General features: G+C 48.3%; 1 protein-coding gene across 1 annotated transcript in view; it reads left to right on the top strand.

Annotated features, from left to right (window-relative positions):
- Nucleotides 1–3,491: 3,491 nt before the first annotated feature.
- DNAH7 (dynein axonemal heavy chain 7) overlaps nt 3,492–21,660 on the top strand; it is a 159,998-nt gene continuing 141,829 nt past the window's right edge. The window contains exons 1-7 of the mRNA XM_084892142.1: nt 3,492–3,643; nt 9,222–9,284; nt 13,350–13,430; nt 15,562–15,670; nt 16,444–16,591; nt 19,957–20,044; nt 21,044–21,224. Coding sequence (XP_084748268.1) covers nt 3,629–3,643; nt 9,222–9,284; nt 13,350–13,430; nt 15,562–15,670; nt 16,444–16,591; nt 19,957–20,044; nt 21,044–21,224 — 685 coding nt within the window. The 5' untranslated portion in view covers nt 3,492–3,628. The remainder of the gene's footprint in view (nt 3,644–9,221; nt 9,285–13,349; nt 13,431–15,561; nt 15,671–16,443; nt 16,592–19,956; nt 20,045–21,043; nt 21,225–21,660) is intronic.

Raw genomic sequence — 21,660 nt, 5'->3', positions numbered from 1 at the left:
TGAGGACGAGCATTGGCCCCATCTTTGGAGTGTTATTCCCCAAAGAGAGAAAGGCATGGGCAGGGGAAACAATGCCAGACTCTGGACTCTGCCGTAGGTGGGTTTTCTCAGCCGCACACCCCACGATAATGAAAGGAGCACCTTTGCACACACTTCCTCCTTCCACACATGCTCCGGTTGTAAACGCAGGAGGCCCTGGCTGGTGTGGCTCAGTGGATAGAGCGTTGGCCTGTGGACTGAAGGGTCCTGGGTTCGATTCCGGTCAAGGGCACATGCCCAGGTTGCAGGCTCGATCCCCAATAAGGGGCGTGCGGGAGGCAGCAGTCCATGGTTTTCTCTCATCATTGCTGTTTTTCGCTCTCCCTCTCTCCCTTCCTCTCTGAAATCAATAATAAAAAAAAAATATTTCTTAAAAAGCAGGAGGTAAACATTAAGTAGCAACAACTAATGTAAGTCAGAGCTCAGCAGCTGCACCAGCTTGCACATTTTAAAGGCACGTAAAATATCTTCTCATAAAAGTTTCCTGGAGAATCAGCACAAACTTGGGCCTATAATCCTTAGGCTAGCATTTGGTTCATGTCTCATAGAATCATTTTAGCAAAAAACACCCAAACCAAGAGAGAAAACACCAGATCACACTTCCAATGGAGCCTGACTCCCAGGGAACCAAAATACCTGCCCTTCGGTTTCTGTTCTCTATTTGGTCTTCGTGTCTGGTTCACTGAGCAGCCGGGTTTCTGTTCCCAAACTCCTCCCCCCCTGCAGGGACTTCCCCATTTGTGGATTTGCAAGTCAAAGCACACAGTCAACTCAGCCCAAATGACACACAGTGTGGGAGTCTTTCAAGGAGACAAGCAACCCCGGGGTGATACAGAGCCTTTCTTTAATGTGAGGGATCCGGGGGTCTGACCCAGGTGACCTAAAACTCATTTCTAGCTTTTAATTCTTGTCAGGGTTCTGAGCGGACCATCAGCCCTGAGTGGTGGTGACAGGAAGTCCATCTGGGCCTCGGTCTGGCTGGCCACTTTGCGGATCATGGTGAGAATCACCATCGGACTCAGTCCTGGGGCCACGTTTCTCTTGCGACAAGGATCACAATAACCGACAAATACAAAAGAATTGTCTTTGCCAATTTCATGAAACTGTTTTACATTCCAGAGTCCTGGCCAGGTGCCCTGCAGCAGATGCGCTGAGAGACAGGGTTCCGGGAATGAGGACCAGGGCCCAGGGGAGCTTGCTGGGGAGCTTTAGCAGCGACTGCAGAGAGAGTGGGGCTACCCCACCTCCCCACCTTTGTTTATCTCAGGCAGTGACCCCGCAGAGGCCTGAGGGAGGGGAAGCGGCCGTGGGGAAGGGTGGGAGGAGCATGCAGGCTTTTCAGCCCCTGTCTGTGGAGCTGTTGCTGTGACCAGTCTGCCCCTGGTTGGCCTGCTCCTAGGGACCAGTGCCCTCCGTGAAGCAAGACACTTGGTGTTGGCTGTCTGCCAAGTTCCCAGAATTCCTTCTAAAGACCCGGGAGCTGCTGGGACTCGTTCTTTGGCCACACTGACGGTCACTTAACCAACCACTGGTTATTGCATGTGGTGTAAGCCTGGAGGGGACTTTCTGCCTCTCATTCTCCCTACGCGCTGTTTGCTGCTTCTTGGCTGACCCCACCTTCCAGTCCTCTGCGGCTCTCAGATCGATCTTCCCATGGTGCCATGAGCACACTCTATGTCTTCCCCTGTGCTCCTGACCCTGACCCCTGCCTCCAGACTTTTACTAAATGTCCTCTCCCCGAAGGCTCTGGTTCTCAGGGGGATTTTCAGTTCTTCCAGCCTCAGGAGACGGGGTCTGCAACATTTATCCTCTGTTTTCCAGAAACACACACACACACACACACACACACACACACACACACATTCTTACTAATATTAAGCTTGCAGCATCTCCTCTCCTTGCCTCCAGTTTGGCTCAGTTTCCTTCACTCTCCTACATGCACATCCATGGGACAGACATCGCCTTCATCATCAATCCCCTGAACTTCCAGGGCCAAAAGCCTTCCCTGGGCCACCCTGGGGGATCTTGTCAATGCCTGGAATTACTTTCCTTCTGACCCCAGAGTCAAGACCCTCACTCCTATCCTTTCTGTTTTGACATATGTCACTCTTACTGAGATCCCCACCCACGCCATTGAACAGATCTTTCCTTCTCTATTAATGTTACGTTCTAAAATTCTTCTTCTCTTTAAAATGTTTTTATTGATTTCAGAGAGGGAGAGAGAGAGAGAAACATTGGTGATGAGAGAATCATGGATCAGCTGCCTCCAGCATGCCCCACACCGGGAATCCTACAACCGGAGCATGTGCCCTGATAGGGAATCTAACTGTGACTGGGTTCATAGGTTGACGCTCAGCCACTGAGCCACACCAGCCTGGGTAAGATTCTTTATTTTAACTTCACTCTTACTGAATTCTCCATCCCCTGACTCTATTGTCGTTGGAGGAGGTCATCAAGAGGATGTGACCACCAGCTCACCTGCCACTTGGATCTGGACAATTGGAGGCACCTCACTACTCGCCTAGAAGCCCTTGCGAAATGCACCCAGCACACCTTACATGAGAGCCAGCAAAGCCTGTCTTTCCTGAACGCTGAATTCTCTCTAATGACAAAGCTGTCCCCCAAAGCAAGACGGCCCTGGGCACCATTACCAACTCACCAGGGAGCACCTGTCCATTATTCAGACAGAATGTTGTGTGTTCATACCCGGTAAGTCTGTTCATAGGCCATCTTCATGCAATCACACGAGGACACAAAGGAATGCCCGGGTAACCCAACCCCCAGCCCAGGGACGTAGTGCATCGGTGATTGGGGTGTGATTGGGGTGTGACTGCACTCCACAGTGGATGGGTGTCCATCCTGTGTCCCCTGGTGCCCGAGCTGCTCCAGCCACCGGAGATGCTGAGATGGAATAAGTGGGTTGGAAGGTCATTATCTTACGTGTTTGCACGCATCTTTCTTACGTGTACGTATAACTCGCATGTATTTCAATGTCTAATATCAGAAGTAGGTGAGGTTGTAATGTAGACGTTTGGTGGTGTTTTTGCGACCAGAAATAAGCTGTAGGAACTTCAATTGGCCCAGGGTATAGCATTGATTTCATTGTGCATCGCTTTGCTTAAAGCCTACCCTCTGGGGTAAAGAAGGGCTCACTGTCCTCAGCTCCCAGGGACCTCTGGCCACCCTCTGCAACCCCCCCCCCCTCCCCTCCTCCCCCGTTTTCTCCATTCTTAAATGTTGTTATTTTAATGCCAGGTTTTCTCCTGTTCTAGTTCCACACCCTCTCTGAGCCACCCCCCTCTGCGCTCCGGGATTTCAGGGCCATTTGCATGTTAATGAGTCTCCCAGGCGAGTCCCCAGCCAGCTTCCGGGGGCGGGGGCGCTCCAGGGAGCCACAGGCACCGGAAGTGGAACCAGCTGCCTGTTGCTTAGCAACCAAGCTGCCGGGGACGCTAAGCAGCCGGCGGCGCTGCGCTGAGAACGGAGACAAAGGCCCCTCTCTAGGGGAGTCTCCCTTCTTATCTGAGGGCCCCGGCGCCGGGCAGCGGTCCGATCGGGGGCCCCTGGTGCCCCCCCGCGTCCTGCAGCCATGAGCCGCGAGCAGGTGAGAGAGAGGCGGCCCCCGCCGTTCAGGCTGGTGAAAGCGGGCCCTTTGCCCCCCTGTGTGCCCGCGGGGGCAGCCCCTCACCCAGGAGGTGGTAGGAGGCCCAGTGCGCCCCCTGACGGGGATGTTGTCATCACAACTGGGGTGCCAAGGGGCCCCATGATGACTGGCAAGCTGGGGGAGGTGGTGGTGGTGGTGGTGGGGGCTTGCAAACGCAGAGCCTCTAACCACAGAGGATGGTCTGGCATTAAAACGACTTCAAACTGCCCCGTGGAGTGGCTCAGTGGTGGCGACTCTGCCCATGAACCAGGAGGTCACGGTTCAGTTCCCCGTCAGCGCCCCTGCCCAGGCTGCAGGCTCAGTTCCCAGTGTGGGGCATGCAGGAGGCAGCTGATCAATGATTCTTCTCTCTCATCACTGATGTTTCTGTCTCTCCCTCTCCCTTCCTCTCTGAAACCAGTAAAATATAACACACACACACACACACACACACACACACACACACACACATTTTAACTAAAATGTACTTATGGTGGGTAGTCATGTCATAGGTCAATATATTCCCAATCAAAGTTCACTCCTTACCATAGCTGAGCCTGTCTATTGTCTTTTTGCATCTACCATAACATAAGGTTGGAAGGTCCAAGTCATTTTCCATTTCCCAAAGCCCTCAGGGCACAGGCCCCCTCTGTGGAGACCACACACCCCTCCTTGTTATTGAGCTAAGGGCTGACTGTGAACTGTCCTGCACCGCCTAAGTAAGAGGAGTGTGTGTCTGTCATTTTACTCTATCCAATCCCAGAGGTTCCCCTGCCCTTTGCTCTCTCCCGCCTCCCTCACCCATCACCCATGGACTTCATGTATCTTACCCACGTCTCCTCTTTGGATGGGCAGTTTTGTGCCTTGTTTTACACATGTCATTCTCCAGTGCGTTATCCCAATCCGTTGAAATTCTGCTTCCTGGCATTTGTCCGTAGTTTGGCTCCAATAAACTCACAAAAGTTCGTCAAAAGTTTGAATGCTCTTACGTGAGCACAACCACACTAGGAGCAGCACAGTTTAAACCACAACCCAGAGATTGGAGTGGGTTTGGACTCTGGCTTAGAATCCAAGCTCCTTCCCAGCTGTGCAACTTCAGGCAAATCCTCTCATCCTTCTGAGCCTGCTCTGCAGAGGGGACATCAGAACAACCTCTCCTCCTTTGTAAGTGGTGGCGAAGGTCAAATAAGATGCTAGACCCGTGGTTCCCACCTCCCAAAAAGACCTACATTACCTTCAGAGGTGGTGGGATCTTGAAAGAATGGGCCTGAGCCATGGAGGGTTCCTTCTGTCCTCAGGATGCTGTTCTCAAACAGTAGAGGGCACTCTCTCACTGCTTTGGTTGATCTGTCATGTTATAACTCTGGATGCTCTCATTTATGCTAATTTTGAGTGTAGTTGTCCTTTAGAAAGAATGGAGGTTTTTGTATTTTAACCTAAAAGCAGATGGAGCGGGTTCAGCTTTGGAAATGCCATTTTGTGTGGCGGTCACTGACGTGTTCATCGGGCTGGAGGAGGTACGCAGGTGCTGGTTCGTATTTGCTGCCGGACATCTGAGCATATCCATCTCACGAGTGGAGGTTGAGCGTGATGTGGCGTTTCTCAGAAATAACAGTCCGAGTTCTGAGGTATTTAAAATAAAGATGTCTGTCACACCTGCTCACTTCATTTATTATTATTATTATTATTATTATTATTAAAATATATTTTATTGATTTTGTACAGAGAGGAAGGGAGAGAGATAGAGAGCTAGAAACATCGATGAGAGAGAGTCATCGATCAGCTGCCTCTTGCATACCCCCCACTGGGGACATGCCCGCAACCAAGGTACATGCCCTTGACCGGAATCGAACCTGGGACCCTTCAGTCCCCAAGCCGACGCTCTATCCATTGAGCCAAACCGGTCTCGGCGTTTTTTATTATTATTATTTTAAAAAATATATATTTTATTGATTTTTTACAGAGAGGAAGGGAGAGAGATAGTTAGAAACATCGATGAGAGAGAGTCATCGATCAGCTGCCTCTTGTACACCCCCTACTGGGGATGTGCCTGCAACCAAGGTACATGCCCTTGACCAGAATCGAACCCAGGACCTTTCAGTTCCCAAACCGACACTCTATCCATTGAGCCAAACCGGTTTTGGCCTCACTTTATTTTTTTTAAATGAGTTCTAAAATAGGGCCTTTTGGGTTTCAGTTGAAGGCAAATTCTGGTCATTTGATGAGAGTGGTCAAATCTGGATTATACGAGGTTTACAACGTCCCTTCATATAGGCCAATAGTTCAAAATAAGCAAAAAATATAAAATTAAATGCAAAACCAGACTACTGAAGGAGCACCTGGGTTCTGTAGCTGGTTTGATTTTGGTAATGTAAACCCATGTCAGTTGGGACCAAACAGGAAAGATGCATTCTCAAAAGGACTGACCTGAAGAAAACCTGTAAGAAGACACTTGCTGAGAGGTGGGCAGGTCAAGGAAGGATCCAGCTAGAAGGAGGAGGCACTTACGGATTCATGGCAACAGCGAGCCATTGCCACTCCTGGCATTCACCGGTCTAAGAAAATGCACGCTGCTCTCGTGACTGAGGGCTGGGGGCTCCCTGGGAGAGGAGAGGCTGAGCCCTGGAGGAGTTCAGCCACCGTCAGAAAGATGGGGACCTGGGAATTCTAGGAGAGAAACAGCCTGAATTCTCTCTCTCTCTCTCTCTCTCTCTCTCTCTCTCTCTCTCTCTCTCTCTCCTCCTGGTGCCTCTCATTGCTTAGTTCCTCTGCCAGATGCCAGGGGACTGGAACCCATCTGATGCCCAAACATGGCATTCAGCCCCACCAGTCACAGAGCAGGAAGAAAGACGTGCAGGTGTGATTGCGGCAAACGAGAAACACAGCAGACATTATTACAAGTAGATGCGGCCTTCAGAGGCCTTTCCCCATTTATAGGCCCAGGGACACCGACACATGGGACAGACTGCTGAATCTCAGGGGGAAGGCGAGGGTGGGTGGGAAAAGATTAAGCAAAGAATTTACACGCATCTATGCATAACCCATGGACACAATCTGGTGGTGAAGGCCTGGGGGGTGAGGGGTGGAGGGTGGGGAAGGGCAGGTACAGGCTGGAAGGGGTCAGTGGGGAAAGAGGGGGGACACCGGCAATACTTTTAACAGTAAAGACAAATTTAATAAGTAAAGTAAATAAAATACATAATGCATCAAAAACCCATTGGGGTTAAAAGTTTTTAAGTCAGTTGTTTGGATTCTATAATGCATTTTCCATCCAAAATATTTGCTAGAATAAGTCTAACAAAAGAGGTGTAAGGCACTCATGAAGACTGTTATAAAATGTTCTTGAAGGATACACATTAGGATCTGAGTAAATAAAGAAATGTACTCATGCAGGATAAGAGTCAACACTATTATAATGTCAGTTTTCTTCAAATTCTTCTAGAAAGTCAATATGTTTCTATTAAAATTCCAAAAACTTCCAGGCAATAAAATTCACACAGTAGACTAAAGGTCAAAATTATGCATAATTTTTTTTAGAATAGTGAAGAGAGAGAATTGCCTTCTAGATTTCAAGAGCTATTGTGAAATCATAGTACAATAATTTAGACAAGATGCTACAGTTTGTTTCCAGGTAGACAAAGATGCTAATGGGATTACATAAAAGCAAAAAACAGATACGCACACCCGCATTTTTATCATATGCATATGTACTCACACGCTGTGTGTGTAGGGGGGGTGATGCAGTGATTATGTGTGTATGCCAAATGACATTTATTGAACCATCTTTTATAATGGAGAAACCTGACAAGAGAATGGAATGGGTAAAGGGCATTATATACCTAGAGTAGAGCAATGTTATAATAGCGATGAAAACCAATGACGTAAGTATTGACGTGAGAGGGAATAGAACCACCTGCTTGCCTGCGGAAAAGTTTGAAAGGGGATTCCCTGTGATACTAGGGCAGTGGTCGGCAAACTCATTAGTCCACAGAGCCAAATATCAACCGGACAACAGTTGAAATATCTTTTGAGAGCCAGATTTTAAAAAGTTAAACTTCTTCTAAAGCCACTTCTTCAAAGTAGACTCGCCCAAGCCATGGTATTTTTTGTGGAAGAGCCACACTCAAGGGGCCAAAGAGCCGCATGTGGCTCGAGAGCCGCAGTTTGCCAACCATGGTGCCAGGGGGACTTGCTGGAAAGCGGCCCTGGTGGATAACAGTGACACCTGCTGGAGGGTACCTACCACTGGGTCAGTCACACACCATGGGTGCAGCGGTGCACACCAGCAAGGATGCTGAGTGCGGGAAGCCACACCGGAAGCCAGGAGGAAAGCACTGTGCCTGGGAAGGAAATGCCCTTCCTCCTAGCGCCTCTTTTCGAACCCTCTCTCAATATTGTGCCGGCGGGAGAGAGGCTTATGACACCCTCGCCAGGACCACCCAGGAGGGCAGAGTCACGGATTTGATGATGAGCTGCAAGAAATTTTCCCAGTGGCCAAGCACAATCAATTCATGTGATCTGTTATGGAAGTCAAAACGCCATGCTCAACAGGGCTGCTTCTTACCTCGGTGGATTCCTGCCGTATAGTATCATCTACTGCAAAGACGGGAAAGGCGTGGGCTCTAAAACTTATTCTAAAAGGTACAAAGGTCACTCACAGCCATTCGAGAGTGCGTTAGCTTGAATGCTGTGGGGATCCTTGGGGGGAAGAGTTAAGAGGAGAAGGGAGTTGGGGCTGAGTCAACTCTGGATGCTCCTTAGGTTCAGATAAAGTCTCAGAAGACATGGCCAACTCCCTACAGCATCATCTTGGCACCCTTGTCAAAATCCGTTGCCCATAAATGTGTGTGTGTGTGTGTGTGTGTGTGTGTGTCTGAGCTCCCAATCCTATTCCTTTGATCTATGCGTTTATTCTTAGGCTGTCTTAATTACGGCAGCTTTGCGTTAAGTGGTGAATGTGGAAGTGTTTATTCTGCCAAATTTGTTCTCCTTTTCCAAGATTGCTTGGCTATTCTGGGTTTCTTTCCTTCTCATGTGAACTTTATGATCAACCTGTTAATTAAAAAAAAAAAAAAGTCGTTTGGATTTTGATAGGGAGTGTGTTGAATGTGTAGATTATGGGAGAACTATTGCATCTTCATATTAGTCTTCCAATCCATGTACAAGGGATAACTTTTAATTTATTAAGGTCTTTTTAAGTTCCTCTCGGTAATATTTTATAGCTGTCATTGTACAAGTCTTTTGTTTCATGTATTCCTAAGCATTTTATCCTTTTCAATGCCGTTGTAAATACAAATAATTTTTGTGTCTTGATCTTATGTCCTGTAGCCTTGCTGAACTCATTCATTAGTGCTAATATTTCCGATGGATTCCTTGTGATTTTCTGTACACAATGTCCTACTATCTGTAAAGTATGTTTTAGAATATTTTGGGTGATACGTTTTTTACTTTATATTAGATGCTGTAGAATTTCATTGGAGTTAATCAATTTTTTAGCATGAACAGAGTGAACAGTTTTGTTTTTATATTTTTCATGCAGGACAAACCAGCCAGCAAAGAAAAATCCAAGACACCAGTGAGATTTTTGCCACTGTCATTTACGGTAATTTACCAATTTTCACCACACTGTCTTGCTTTTAGAATAATGCTGTGTACTAGTTGTCAAACTGGCAAATATTTTTTTCTGATAGAGAACATCTATGAAGTACGTATCTTAGGGAAAAATAATAATCTTAATAAGTGAAGTATAAGTACAATGTCCTAGTACGTACAGAACATTTGAGTTTCCTGAATAAGCGAATTCTGAAGACGGTCTACAGGAGCAATGTTGGAGTCAGGAAAATGTTGGGGTGCAGTTTTGTCACGAATGGCTCTGTGATTGTTGGGGAGCCACTGGGCTCTCTGAGCCCTCGTTTCTGGTTTGAGAAGGACAGGTGAGGACTTGATGATCTCTTCCAGCATTAAAATGCTGGGGTACAGCCTTCTCATTATTTTGACTTTGAATTATTGTTGTCTTGTGGAGACGATCATTAAGCACTTCCAGTTGATAAAGTGCTGGAAAAGGAAGGTTCGACTGCAATAAAATTTACTGTTTCATAATTATGTTGAGTTTCATTCCATTGAGCCACACGCTTGTGGGTTCTGGAAGTTGAGTTTAAGTGGAAGTTCAATGCAATTTGTTTTGCAACATATTTTAAAAGCTCGGAATGAGCTATAATATGGAATCCGCCTAGCTTCCTGCAGAAACTATTTCTAAGCATTTCAGCTTAAAAAATCTTGACTGAGAAATTTTCAGGTGAATGTCCCTCAAGGTCAAAGTATGTGTTTTAATTGTGAACCTGTTTGTATTGATACTGCCAAGATTTATAAACCACATTTTATAAAATAAAGTTTATATAATCCTTTTTATTATTTCAGCAAAGATCTATTTTAAGTTTACTAGCTTAAAAGGCAAAGACCTAATGGCTGATCATTCTCATCATTGATGTTTCCATCTTTCTCTTCCTCTCTGAAATCAATAAAAAATAACATTTTTAATTTTTTAAAAAAGGCAAAGGCCTGAAATAGGACAGACTGTTTCTCTTTAAAAACTTAACACATTTTAAAACTGTAAAAAAGTCACTTAGTTTTTTTAATGCTACTAGGATATAGGCGTAGAAATGTCATCTAAATTTAAATTTACTCACTGAGTGAAATATTCAGTGGCTGAGATGAATCCTCTTTTCTAGCCAATGAGGCATATAATTATCTAACGTTTTCGTCGGCTGATTTAAACCTTATACCGTGTTCATATTTAACCGTATCTAGCAATTTCCCTTCCATATCCTTTGGGTTTTATGTCTTTTAAGATAAATCATATTTTTAAAATATTTAAAAAATAACCCAGTGAATAAAAATTTTTCATTTGAATGTGAAGGTTTGTACTTGAGTGGAAGTTCCCCATAGTGGTTAAGACTAGAGTGACCTTCATTGCAGGCCTCACGCTGCTGAAGGTCATCCCTGACCTTGAACCCCAGTTCGGTGGTGCCCCTCGCAGCCTCGGGGCACCCTTCCCAGGGGCTCCTTCCTGGAGCAGGAGAGAGGGCAGGGGACGGGCAGGTCACGGCGATTGGGATGGAAGGTGGTCGGGGAAGGACTGTGAGTACTCTGCTTGGGGGGTGGGGGGCCGGAAGCAGGGCCCAGGCTGGGGGGAGTGACCCCAGGAAGAAGAGCAGCCGGTCCCGGGGTGTTGCCAGGTTGGTGGTCACCCCAGGCAGCTGGCCTGGCCCTGCCGTGGCCTCTGAGGAGCTCAGAGTACTTTCTGGAATGCCCACGTGACGGTGACCGGGTAGCACCTGCCCATCAGCTCTCATCCACACGGGTTGGGGGGGGGGGCACCTACAGGGGAGGGTTGCTCAGAGATGGCAGCTCCCCGCCCCCCTCTGGCAGCTCATCTGTGTGGCCTGGGCCGCCCTGCCACCCTTGGCTTTGGAGACACCCTGGTGGGAAGCAAAAGGCCTTTTCTGGGTGAAGCTGAGGCTCCCCAACGACCGGGAGCAGACTGACCGGGGCCATGTCAGCAGTCGGAGGGGAGGCCGGGCGGGAAGGCGGGGGGCACAGGGCACATGTGCAGCTGCATGTGCGACAGGGTTCTCAGAGGGGAGGCTTCCCTGGGGGAGAGTGGACCTAGCAGAGGCCTGAGGGGGTCACAGACACTGAGGGCACAGGCTCTCGGGCCTGGCAGGACACAGGGGACTCCAATGAGGCCTCTTATTCAGAGCCACGACAAAGGTGCATGCCCTCTTATGGACCCTAGCCTCCTGTACCCCCACACACCTGCCTCCTCTGGGTCCCCCTCACCCCTGCACCCCTGCCTCCTGCACCCACACATACCTGCCTCCTGCACCCACACACACCTGCCTCCTGCACCCCCGCACACCTGCCTCCTGCACCCACACACACCTGCCTCCTGTGGGTCCCCCTCACCCCCACACACCTGCCTCCTGCATCCACACACACCTGCTTCTAGCACCACACACACCTGCCTCCTGCACCCACACACACCTGCCTCCTGTGGGTCCCCCTTACCCCCACACATCTGCCTCCTGCACACACCTGCCCCCTGAACCCACACACACCTGCCTCCTGCACCCACACACCCCTGCCTCTTGCACCCACACACACCTGCCTCCTGCACCCACACACCTGCCTCCTGCACACACACACACCTGCCTCCTGCACCCACACACACCTGCCTCCTGCACCCACACACCTGCCTCCTGCACCAACACACATCTGCCTTCTGCACCCACACACCTGCCTCCTGTACCCCCACACATCTGCCTCCTGCAGGTCCCCCTCAGCCCTCAGCCCGCAGCAGCTGGGTGAGGGGTGGCGAGGCCCGCACGTGCCCTCCTGAGACTGCGGTGCCGAATGGCCACCTCAGGGCACAGCGTAGAAACATGGACTCCAGTTAACCGGGAACAGCCACACTCAGCCAGAATGCCATCTGGCTGCATCGCCTTCCTTCTCAATGACACCAGGAGGTGGCTTTTAAAGCAATGTCCGCTTTATGCTGACCGGCCATCGTGCTTTCCTCCACACTGCTTTGCCCGACGGTCACTGAGGCCCATGCCCTGCGTGGCCCGCTCCTGAGGCGGCTTTAGGGAGGCCCTGCCCTTTCACAGACACATCGGTGCCCTGGTCACCACAGCCCGAGGCCGGAGGGACAGGCAAGGATGCTAACTGCTCGCAGCCACTTCCCGGGAGAGGGGAGAGAAGGCAAGGGGCCCAGGAGGCCAGGTCCTCCCTCTCACATATCCCCTACTCCCCCCCTCACCTCCCCCCCCCACCCCCCCACCCCCGCCCTGCACCCCGCAGGACAGGCCGCTGGCGGGCAGAGGAGAAGCGCTGCTGAGAAGGGTTGCAGGTCCCGCTCAGGAATCACAAAGGAGGGCAAGAGAGGCCGCGTGGGAGCTGAGAGGCAGCATCTCGGCAATGGGCAAAGAGCAGGCCTCACAGAGGGGCTTCCTAGCCCGGTGGTCGGCAAACTCATTAGTCAACGGAGCCAAATATCAACAGCACAACGATTGAAATGTCTTTTGAGAGCAAATTTTTAAAACTTAAACTATATCGGTAGGTACATTGTTATTAACTTAATTAGGGTCCTCCTCAGCTGGCCTTTGCTAAAAACTCGAGGGGCCAAAGAGCCGCATGTGGCTCGTGAGCTGCAGTTTGCCGACCACTGTCCTAGGGGACCCTCCTCACGCACCAGGCCCAGCAGCACTTTCCCCACAAGCAGCACTCGTGGCCAAAATGCGCAGGCAGCCGAGGGCGTGTTAGCGAGGAGCTGGCCGCTGGGAAGGAGGCCATTTGGGGCGAGTGGGACAAGAGTGGCCCTTGGTGCTGGGCCGGCGTGGGGGGCAGAGGGTCCCCGAAGGCAGGGGCGGGTGAAGGGCTTCACCGCTGTGAAGCTCTCTGGCTGGCATCGCTGGCACCTGCCCGTTTGCTTCTCTCCTTGTGGCACAGAGAGCAATCCCAAGGCAGACTTTGAGAATGTAAAGAGTAACACAGTAGATCTCACTGCTTTAGGTAGTTTGTGCTTTCCGTAATAGTAGACGGCTGAAAAATCGGTTGAGTGAGTCCATATCAGCACCGACAGTAAAGTCCCACCATCTCTCCCATGCAGGAGAAGTCAGCCAGCAAAGACAAAGACAAGGACAAAGGCAGAGGCAAGCTCCCGGCCAGGGTTCTGCCGCAGCTGGCCACGGTAGGTCCCGCAGCTCTCCCGGGAGGGGGCCCTTTTCAAAGCGCTGGCTTCGAAACTCATGGGAAGGAGACTCCTGGTTTGAATCCTGTGCTCCACTTGTTTTCTGGTGGAGAAATGCTCGGCCAGAAAAAATGACCACCTTAGTGAAGTGGCTATAAAAAGTGGTTCCCCCCTTCTGCACAGAGCATTGACTGTCCCGGCAAGAGAGCTCCTGAACGGGGCACGCACATAGCACATTGGTGTGGGGTCAGGAGAGGCCCCGTGCCGCTGGGTCATCACGGCTCTGTGACCCGAGGTATCGCGTGGCTCAGAGCCTCAGCTGCCAAGTGTGAGCGTGAGTGTGAGCGTGAGTGTGAACATGAGTGTGAGCGTGAGTGTGAACGTGAGTGTGAGTGTGAGTATGAGTGTGAGTGTGAGTGTGAGCGTGAGCATGAGTGTAATTGTGAGTGTAATTGTGAGTGTGAATGTGAGCGTGAGCGTGATCATGATCATGAGCATAATTGTGAGTGTGAGCATAAGGTGAGTGTGAATGTAATTGTGAATGTGAGCATGAGTGTGAGCATGAGTGTAACTGAATGTGAGCATGAGTGTGAGCATGAGGGTGAGAGTGAGCATGAGTGTAATTGTAAGTGTGAGTGTGAGGGTGAGTGTGAGGGTGAGTGGGAGCAGAGGTGATGTGAGGAGCCTTGAGATATGGCTTCGGCAGGCAGTGCACTCCTCCTCCTCCTCTTGGGCTGTGGACTGTCACTGCCTGCGGAAGAGGCCTCTGTAGACCGATTTGTCTGGGAGGTGCCAATGGACTTGACTGAGTGGTTTTACTATCTTGTAACCACGTGGAGTTCAATGCCATCGGGTTATGCTCTTGTGCCTCCTGGAAGTGGCACTTCAGTGGTGGGTCGATGCCACCCTGCTGCTTTAGAATTGTGATGAAACGCACACACATAAAACCTACCACCTTTCAGAGTGAACTGCAGTCCCGGCATTCAGAATATTCACATGGCTGTGCAGCCGTCACACCACCGCGCTCTGTAACTCCCCATCTTCCCACACCCAGCCGTCCCCCGGAATGACCCTCCCCCTCCTCTGTCCCCAGTGCCTAGTGGCCCCCGGCCCCTCTGTCTCGGTGAATGTGACCCCTCTCGGTCCTCATGTAAGTGGGATCCTGTCATATCTGCCTTTTCCTTCTGGCTTATTTTACTCAGCACGGTCTTCAAGGTTCAACCAAAGCACCATTTTAAACCATTTTAACAGCTGAAACCAAACTATACAATTGAATTTGTGTGTAGAAGAGATTCCTAATAATTGAGAAGGAAAGATTTTTTTAACTTGGAAACATGAATTGATATTCTGAGATGAAATTATATTGAATATTTCAAAATACACATTTCAATAGAAAACATGCTCTTATTGACAATCTGGTTAGCATGCCAAGTTCCGTGGAGCTGAGCTGTGGTATGTTTTCTCTAGTTCTGCAAAATCTGTCTTAAACTTCCTAGTTTAGAAGGCAAGACCTGAAATGGAAGAGACATTTTATTTTCTCTTTAAGATTTAACACATTTTAAAATGGGGGAAAAAAATCGCTTTTAGTTTGTTGTGTCTTGTTAGTATAGAGGTTTAGAAATGTAAATTTAATTTAAATTCCTTACTTAATATCCAGTGGCTGAGTTTTTTTTTTGTCAGGGGCATATAATAGTCTAAAATACTTTTGTTGGCTGATATAAACCTGGTTTTATGTTCATATTTGACTGTATATATTACATTTCCCCCAGCATTCTTTGAATTTTATGTGCTTTAAGGGAAGTCGTATTTTAAGGTATTTTTAAAGTCTATTTATTTATTTATTTATTTAGAAAAAGCATTTTCTGTTCATGGTGAGGTTTGGACCTGGATACAATTTTCTGGCCGCAGTTAAAACCCAGAGTGATTTTCATGACAGACCTCACCCTCCTGGGAGCTAAGGCGGCCCCTCTTTGTGTGTGTGTGTGTGTGTGTGTCTCTGTGTGTGTGTCTGTGTGTGTGTCTCTCTGTGTGTGTGTGTGTGTGTGTGTGTGTGTGGTCAGGTTGCTGTTGAGTGCTTAGGCCCGTGTTTCACGGGAGAAGTGTCACTGCTGCTGTCGCTGTCACCTTGCAGGGGAGCACGAAGCCACAGTGGCAGGAGGCCGCCCCGTCCTTCCACCTGAGCGTCAAGCAGGACGAGCAGGTCCCAGAGCCGTTCGGGGTGAAGAACGAGCAGACCTACGGTAAGGGCGTCCACGGCAGTCACACCGGATCGGGGGGAAGTTTCCGGAGAAAAAGGCACCTGACATTTAGCTAATGGAGTGGTGAAATTGCAGGATTGAAATAACCTTTAAATCAAGTAGACAAATTTACCGCAAATGTTTTCCTTCGGAGAGTGATTGATTCCCGTTGTGAGCTGGTTTAGGCCGTTGCAAATGTTACAGAAGCTGATATTTTAGGAATTGAGGTGTTTATCATACAGCTTTGACTTCCTGCCGTCAGGATTTGCCTCTGCGTCAAAGACTCTGACCTTTCTTCCGGGAGGGGGTTTCAAGGAGCTGTAAACATTATTTCCAGATTAGGCATTCTGGTATCTGCTCTTGTTTTGACTCACCGGGCTGATTACATTGAATATTAACATTGTTTTTCATCGTGGATCTTTAAGTTTTCTGCAATAGTTTTGCATTCTGTTTTTATCATCATTTTAATTTTTTTTTTCCCCTTTAAGAAGGTCCAATGGACATGCAATTGAAAAATTGAGTTTGTTAGCATTTTATTCAAGGTATAAAGTCAATGAATTGAATAATCTCGAAATAGCCCGTGGCTTTTGTTCTGATGACACAAAACAAGAGCAGCTAGCTTCCCGATGTGAAGGAAACGCTAATCCTGCTTCTGGTGGCTGGAGAACCCCAAGCGTGCATTTCTTCCTTGAAAGGCACTTGGACATCTTTGCTCTAATCACCGAACGTCCCCACTTCCTTTCCCGACGACTAACTGCCGCTTTCTAAACGTTCAGCCGATTACATGGAACACTTCGGGAGAAAGGGCACCCTGCTGGACCAGATCGATGACAGCCGCCCGGGGCCGTCCACCTCCAAAGCCAAGGCCAAGTTCCCGCACAAGGAGCGGGAGACCTTCCGCAGCACGCTGGTCAACGTCATCATGTGAGGGCTGCGCGCCGGCCAGCGGGCACCCTCTGCAGGGCCCTGGGGACTTCTCACCCAAAAGTATAAGGCTGGGCACCCCCTGTGAGCAGGAGGTCCCGGTTAGGCTCCCGGTCAGGGCACGGGCCTGGGTGGAGGGGCTCAATCCCGGCGTGGGGCCCGCAGGAGGCAGCCCGTCCATGGTTCTCCCTCACCTTGGGGAGGTCTTTTCTTTCTTTCTTTTCTTAAATATATTTTATTGAATTTTTTACAGAGAGGAAGGGAGAGGGATAGAGAGTGTGGAACATGGAAGAGAGAGAAACATCGACCAGCTGCCTCCTGCACACCCCCTACTGGGGATGTGCCCGCAACCAAGGTACATGCCCTTGACCGGAATCGAACCCGGGACCTTTCAGTCCGCAGGCCGACGCTCTATCCACGGAGCCAAACAGGTCAGGGTTTGGGGCGATCTCTTCCCCACCTCACCGGCTCAGGTCAGGGGGAGACGCCTGTCCCTCGGTGTCCTGGTGTGGGAAGGAAGGGCTGGGTGGAGGGAGCAGAGGAGCTGGCCGGCTTGGCGGGCCTGGGTTCGATGCTGCATGGGGTGCCAGGAGCTCCTCTCTCGGCCGCTTCCCTGCAGCTTCCTCCAGGCGCTCACCCCTCTTTCCTCCTTTCATCGTGACTCAGGGTGTGCATCCCGCTGTTCCTGGGACAGGCCAGCGTGCGGACACGTGGCAGGAAGTGGCCTGCCCAGACCCCGTGGCCCTGTGGTGGCTGGATGCCCCTCTTGAAGGGCGGACAGTGGGCGCCCTTTGCTTCCAGAGGGGGAGCTCGGGGGGCGTTCTGTGACGCTGGCTGTGGCACGTTCCTCTGGAGGGGGCTCTGGGGTCTGCGTTTGGAGGCGCCACTAGGATCTTAGCAGTTTGACTCCCTCGGACACTGCCCTCGATGCAGCCCTTTGGGGTCTCTCAGACAGTCAAGTCAGCACTCAGAACCATGCGGGGAGGGGGCAGGAAAGGGGGGCAGGCCTCTGGTTAGAACACCTCAGAAGCAGCGTTTTCTTCACCTGCTGCCCTGGCCAAGGCGGGTGATCTCTCTGGACCCCTGTCCCGTGCCGGGGTTCATGATTGAGGCTGGAACCCACTGAGGTTCCCCATCCCCCGTCCGGCCCACCCAGTTATCTCCTGCTGCACCTGGGCGTTCAAGTCCAAGGCCCCGCGCCCACAGGGCAGCCACCCCCCAGGTGTTGGCCGGTTGCTTAGCTTTGCCATTCCATCCTTCCTCCTCCCGAGTATTTCCTTTGTGACACATTATCCAACACTGAGAGAACGGTGCTTGGAGGTGTTTCGGGTTACCCGCGCTACCGTGCTGTCAGAAACGGAGGTCTCTTAGCCGCTTTGTCATTTTGTAGTCACGCCTTTTATAAACAGGACACGGGTGGACTTAGGGAAACGTAATCTCAGAGTTTCTGTACCTCAGTAGCACGTTTGATGCCATTCACAGTGTCTAGCTATTGGTATGCCTTACAGATGTGGCTTAGCTTCTACCAATCTGTTTTTAATTCACTGTGTGTTACTGCTGCTGCTTTTTTCTTTTCTTTTTTTCCTGCATTCTGTAGAATTGAATGTTCTCCCTTTATTCCTATTGACTTAAAGGCCAACGAATACATTTTTGTACTTTAAGTGATTATCCTGCCACCTAAAACTACATATTGTGATTTATTTTTTAAAGTTTAGAATTCATTTTATTTCTCTCCTCCCCTCCCCTCCCCACCCACCCAACTGTGTGGCACAGACAGACCCTGCAATGCTGTAAGTTACCGCTCATCATCCTTTGCGTTTTCCATGTGACTGCTGTTTAGTGCTGCCAGTTCTCCACTCTTGTTTTCAGTGAACACTTCCTTAGATGTACTACACAGTTTCTGATTTCTTAGAAAGCTGCCTAGGCACTGCACTCTTCCCTTCTGGGTTCATATTCCATTTTTTAAAAATTTTTGCTAAAGCTTCTTCCTTCATAGTTCTTCATCCCTATTGAATCCATTGGGGTGACGTTGATTGATGAAGTGATACAGGTTTCGGGCGTGCAGTGCTAGAACTCACCGTCCGTATATTGAATAGTGTGCGCACCACCCAAAGTCAAGTCTCCTTCCATCACCTTCTACCCCCTTCACCCTCTTCGGCCTTGGTGCTTCTCTCCATGAAGGTCCATGGGGAGGAAACAGCAGCCTTTCATCTCCGTGAAGATTTTTATTTTGCTCTTACCTTGAGTTAATTACTTAGCTGGCTATAGAATTAAAACAGAATAGTAATTCCCCGCCCTGAACATTTGGAAAACATTAGATTGGAAAATATTTACCGTAATTTTTGGGCCTGTATTATTTTCCCCAACTTCAGGAAGGTACACGTGACAGTTAGTGGGAAGGGATATTTTGTTACCCAGCATCACTGACCTGTAACCACCCCGGATGAAGCTGGGATCCAGAGCGTGATGCATTCGAGGAGAGAGAGGCTGAAGCTGTCCCGGAACAAGGGAATTTTCTCGAAGATGTGAACTATGCCTTTCCACACAGTGGAGCCCCAGGGGAGTCACACAATGTGGCTCATATCTTGTATAGATTTTGAATTGAATTATGGCTAGAACATCATTCTATTATGTGGACACTTAGTCAGCAATAAATACAAAAGAGCATGCGAGCTTCTATGTCATGCATTGTTAACTTGCATGTCCCTAGAAATCAGAAATGGTCTTTTGAAGAATGTCTGTGTCTTCTACAAAACCGCGTTGAAAGTCTTTTCCATCTGGGTTCTTTTAAGTTCAAATGTTATAAAGAAACATGCTCTAGACGGTTTGGCTTGGTGGATAGAGCGTCGGCCTGCAGACTAAAGGGTCCCAGTTGATTCTGGTCAAGGGCACATCCCGAGTTGTGGGCTCGATCCCCAGTGGGGGGTGTGCAGGAGGCAGCTAATCAATGATGTTTTTATCTCTCCCTCCCTCTTCCTTCCTCTCTGAAATCAATAAAAATATATTTTTTAAAAAGAAAAATATATAATTTAGGAATAATGCAAGCATGTCCTACAACATTTCAGAAAAGAGAGAGCTTGACCTCTGAGTAATGGTGAAGAATGAGGAGAGCCCACAGAGCGGCCTGTGGCCTCTGAATTAGATCTTACAGGTCACTTCCAGTCCAACTGTCTCTCTCTGAACGAGGAGCAAGTATCCTGGGAGGAATATGGTGCCAAACAAACATGTACACTGTTTATAAAATGTTAAACAATTCGTTTTTTCTTACAATTTAACAGAAGACAGTCCTGTTCTTTTTCTATCTATTTATATAAAAGCAGCTGTTTCCTACAGATATTTAAGGGGCGTGTTTATCATTGTTTTAGGCAACAGGATGCTGTCTCAGACCTGCCTGTTCCTGACGAAAGTGGCTTTCCCAAAATGGCCACCTCTGCCATAGAGAAAGACATCCTGGTAACGGCTTTCTTCCCTCTGCCTGACTGGGAGTAACAGAAGCACAAGCAGATGAGTGCCGGTTTTGGGGGTTGAGCTGTGCTCCTCCCTGTGGAGCCCTGTTGAAGGAGGAGTGAGCCGGGAGCCCCATCAGCTCACTCCGAGGGCTCCCGGAGGAAATGACTCTGTCCCTGGTCACCAGGACAGCAATCAGAGGGTCCCGAGTTACCTGCTCCCTTTGATGAAAGCTGGCCTCGTCCTGTACAGCTTTACATGTCTTTATTCTTCCATGAGAAATCATCTTAATTACATAATTTACATTTTACAAAGACTACTAACTTACTTTGAAAATGGTAACTTCGAGTATGTCAAATACAGAATTTTAGAAGATAGAACTATCCAAGACTTTAACACTGCAAATTTGAAAATATTTTCCTGACACATTTTAAAAACTAATGAAAATATATCGAAGCTAAATGGCCATTGCTAGAGAAATACTATCATGACTTAAAATGAAGACTTTATGCACATATTTAATCGCAGCTGTAAAATTACAGTGTGGAATATGAACAGGTCAATTGGAAATTTTCTAAGCCCTGTCATATTACATTTCTGAGATGACTGTTTAGGGATAGCTATGCCACTTGCAACTTTTAAGATCTACTTCTGAACATAGGTAATAAAAACAAAACACCAATGTTTCACCTACTAATACAACACTGAACTCGATTTCTGCATGGTCTTTGTTCAGTATGTCATGTGTTTAGTGATACCACTTGATGGTTTGTAGGTGAATTCTGAACTAAGATAAAAGCTTTAAAGTTCATGCAACATCATGCATATTTTTTTAAACTTAGGTAATCTCAAGCCATGCCTACATGTGTTGTGCAAAATACTTGTTTATTACAAGTTAGTTGGTTTTCCTCAAACTTTCATTTTACTCAGTGGTTTTATGTCTGAAACACACTTCTTTTATTGTAGCACTAAATCCATCTACATTTCTTCTGCTCCTTTATGCAGAGGTATTACTATTATATTCACCACGGGATTGATACGGACCACATCGCCCCGATGGAAGACTCTTGGCTGGATAACGTGTTGCATTTGGTCCCCCAGCATCTCAAAGTGCTCACCGACAGCATACTCACGCTCTCCGATGAAATGAGGGAAGATTATCTTCTCAGTGTAAAAAAGTCCATCGGTGAGCCAGCATGCATGTCTCATTAAAGATAGTTTTTTAACTTAAAAGTTAATATCTATACTTGTAACTGTTTCTTACATTTATTAATGCTGTTTCTTACATTGCTGTTACATTGCTTAAGATCGTAGCTAAGTTTTATTAGAAAAGTGTGGCAAACATTTTTTTTTTTAAAAAAACATGATCTTTTTTGTCTGTATGAATATATCCCCTCAACAAAGAACAGAACTGAAGAAGATTACAAAATGATACTTATTTAATTAACATGAATATTACTGATACTTAAAGTAGAATGTGATTAATGACAAAATTGTTGCTATGGATTAAGGGTTGGCAATCTACAGCTCACAGGCTCAGTCTAGACTACTGTCTGTTTTTGTCAGTAAAGTTTTATTGGAACACAGCTACATACAATCCTTTGCACATTTCCTATGACTGT

This window comes from Pipistrellus hanaki (assembly GCF_964339955.1).
Source record: "Pipistrellus hanaki genome assembly, chromosome: 8".
Lineage (NCBI taxonomy): Eukaryota > Metazoa > Chordata > Mammalia > Chiroptera > Vespertilionidae > Pipistrellus > Pipistrellus hanaki.
Note: the sequence above shows the minus strand (reverse complement) of the source record. Positions and strands in the feature narration are given on the sequence as shown.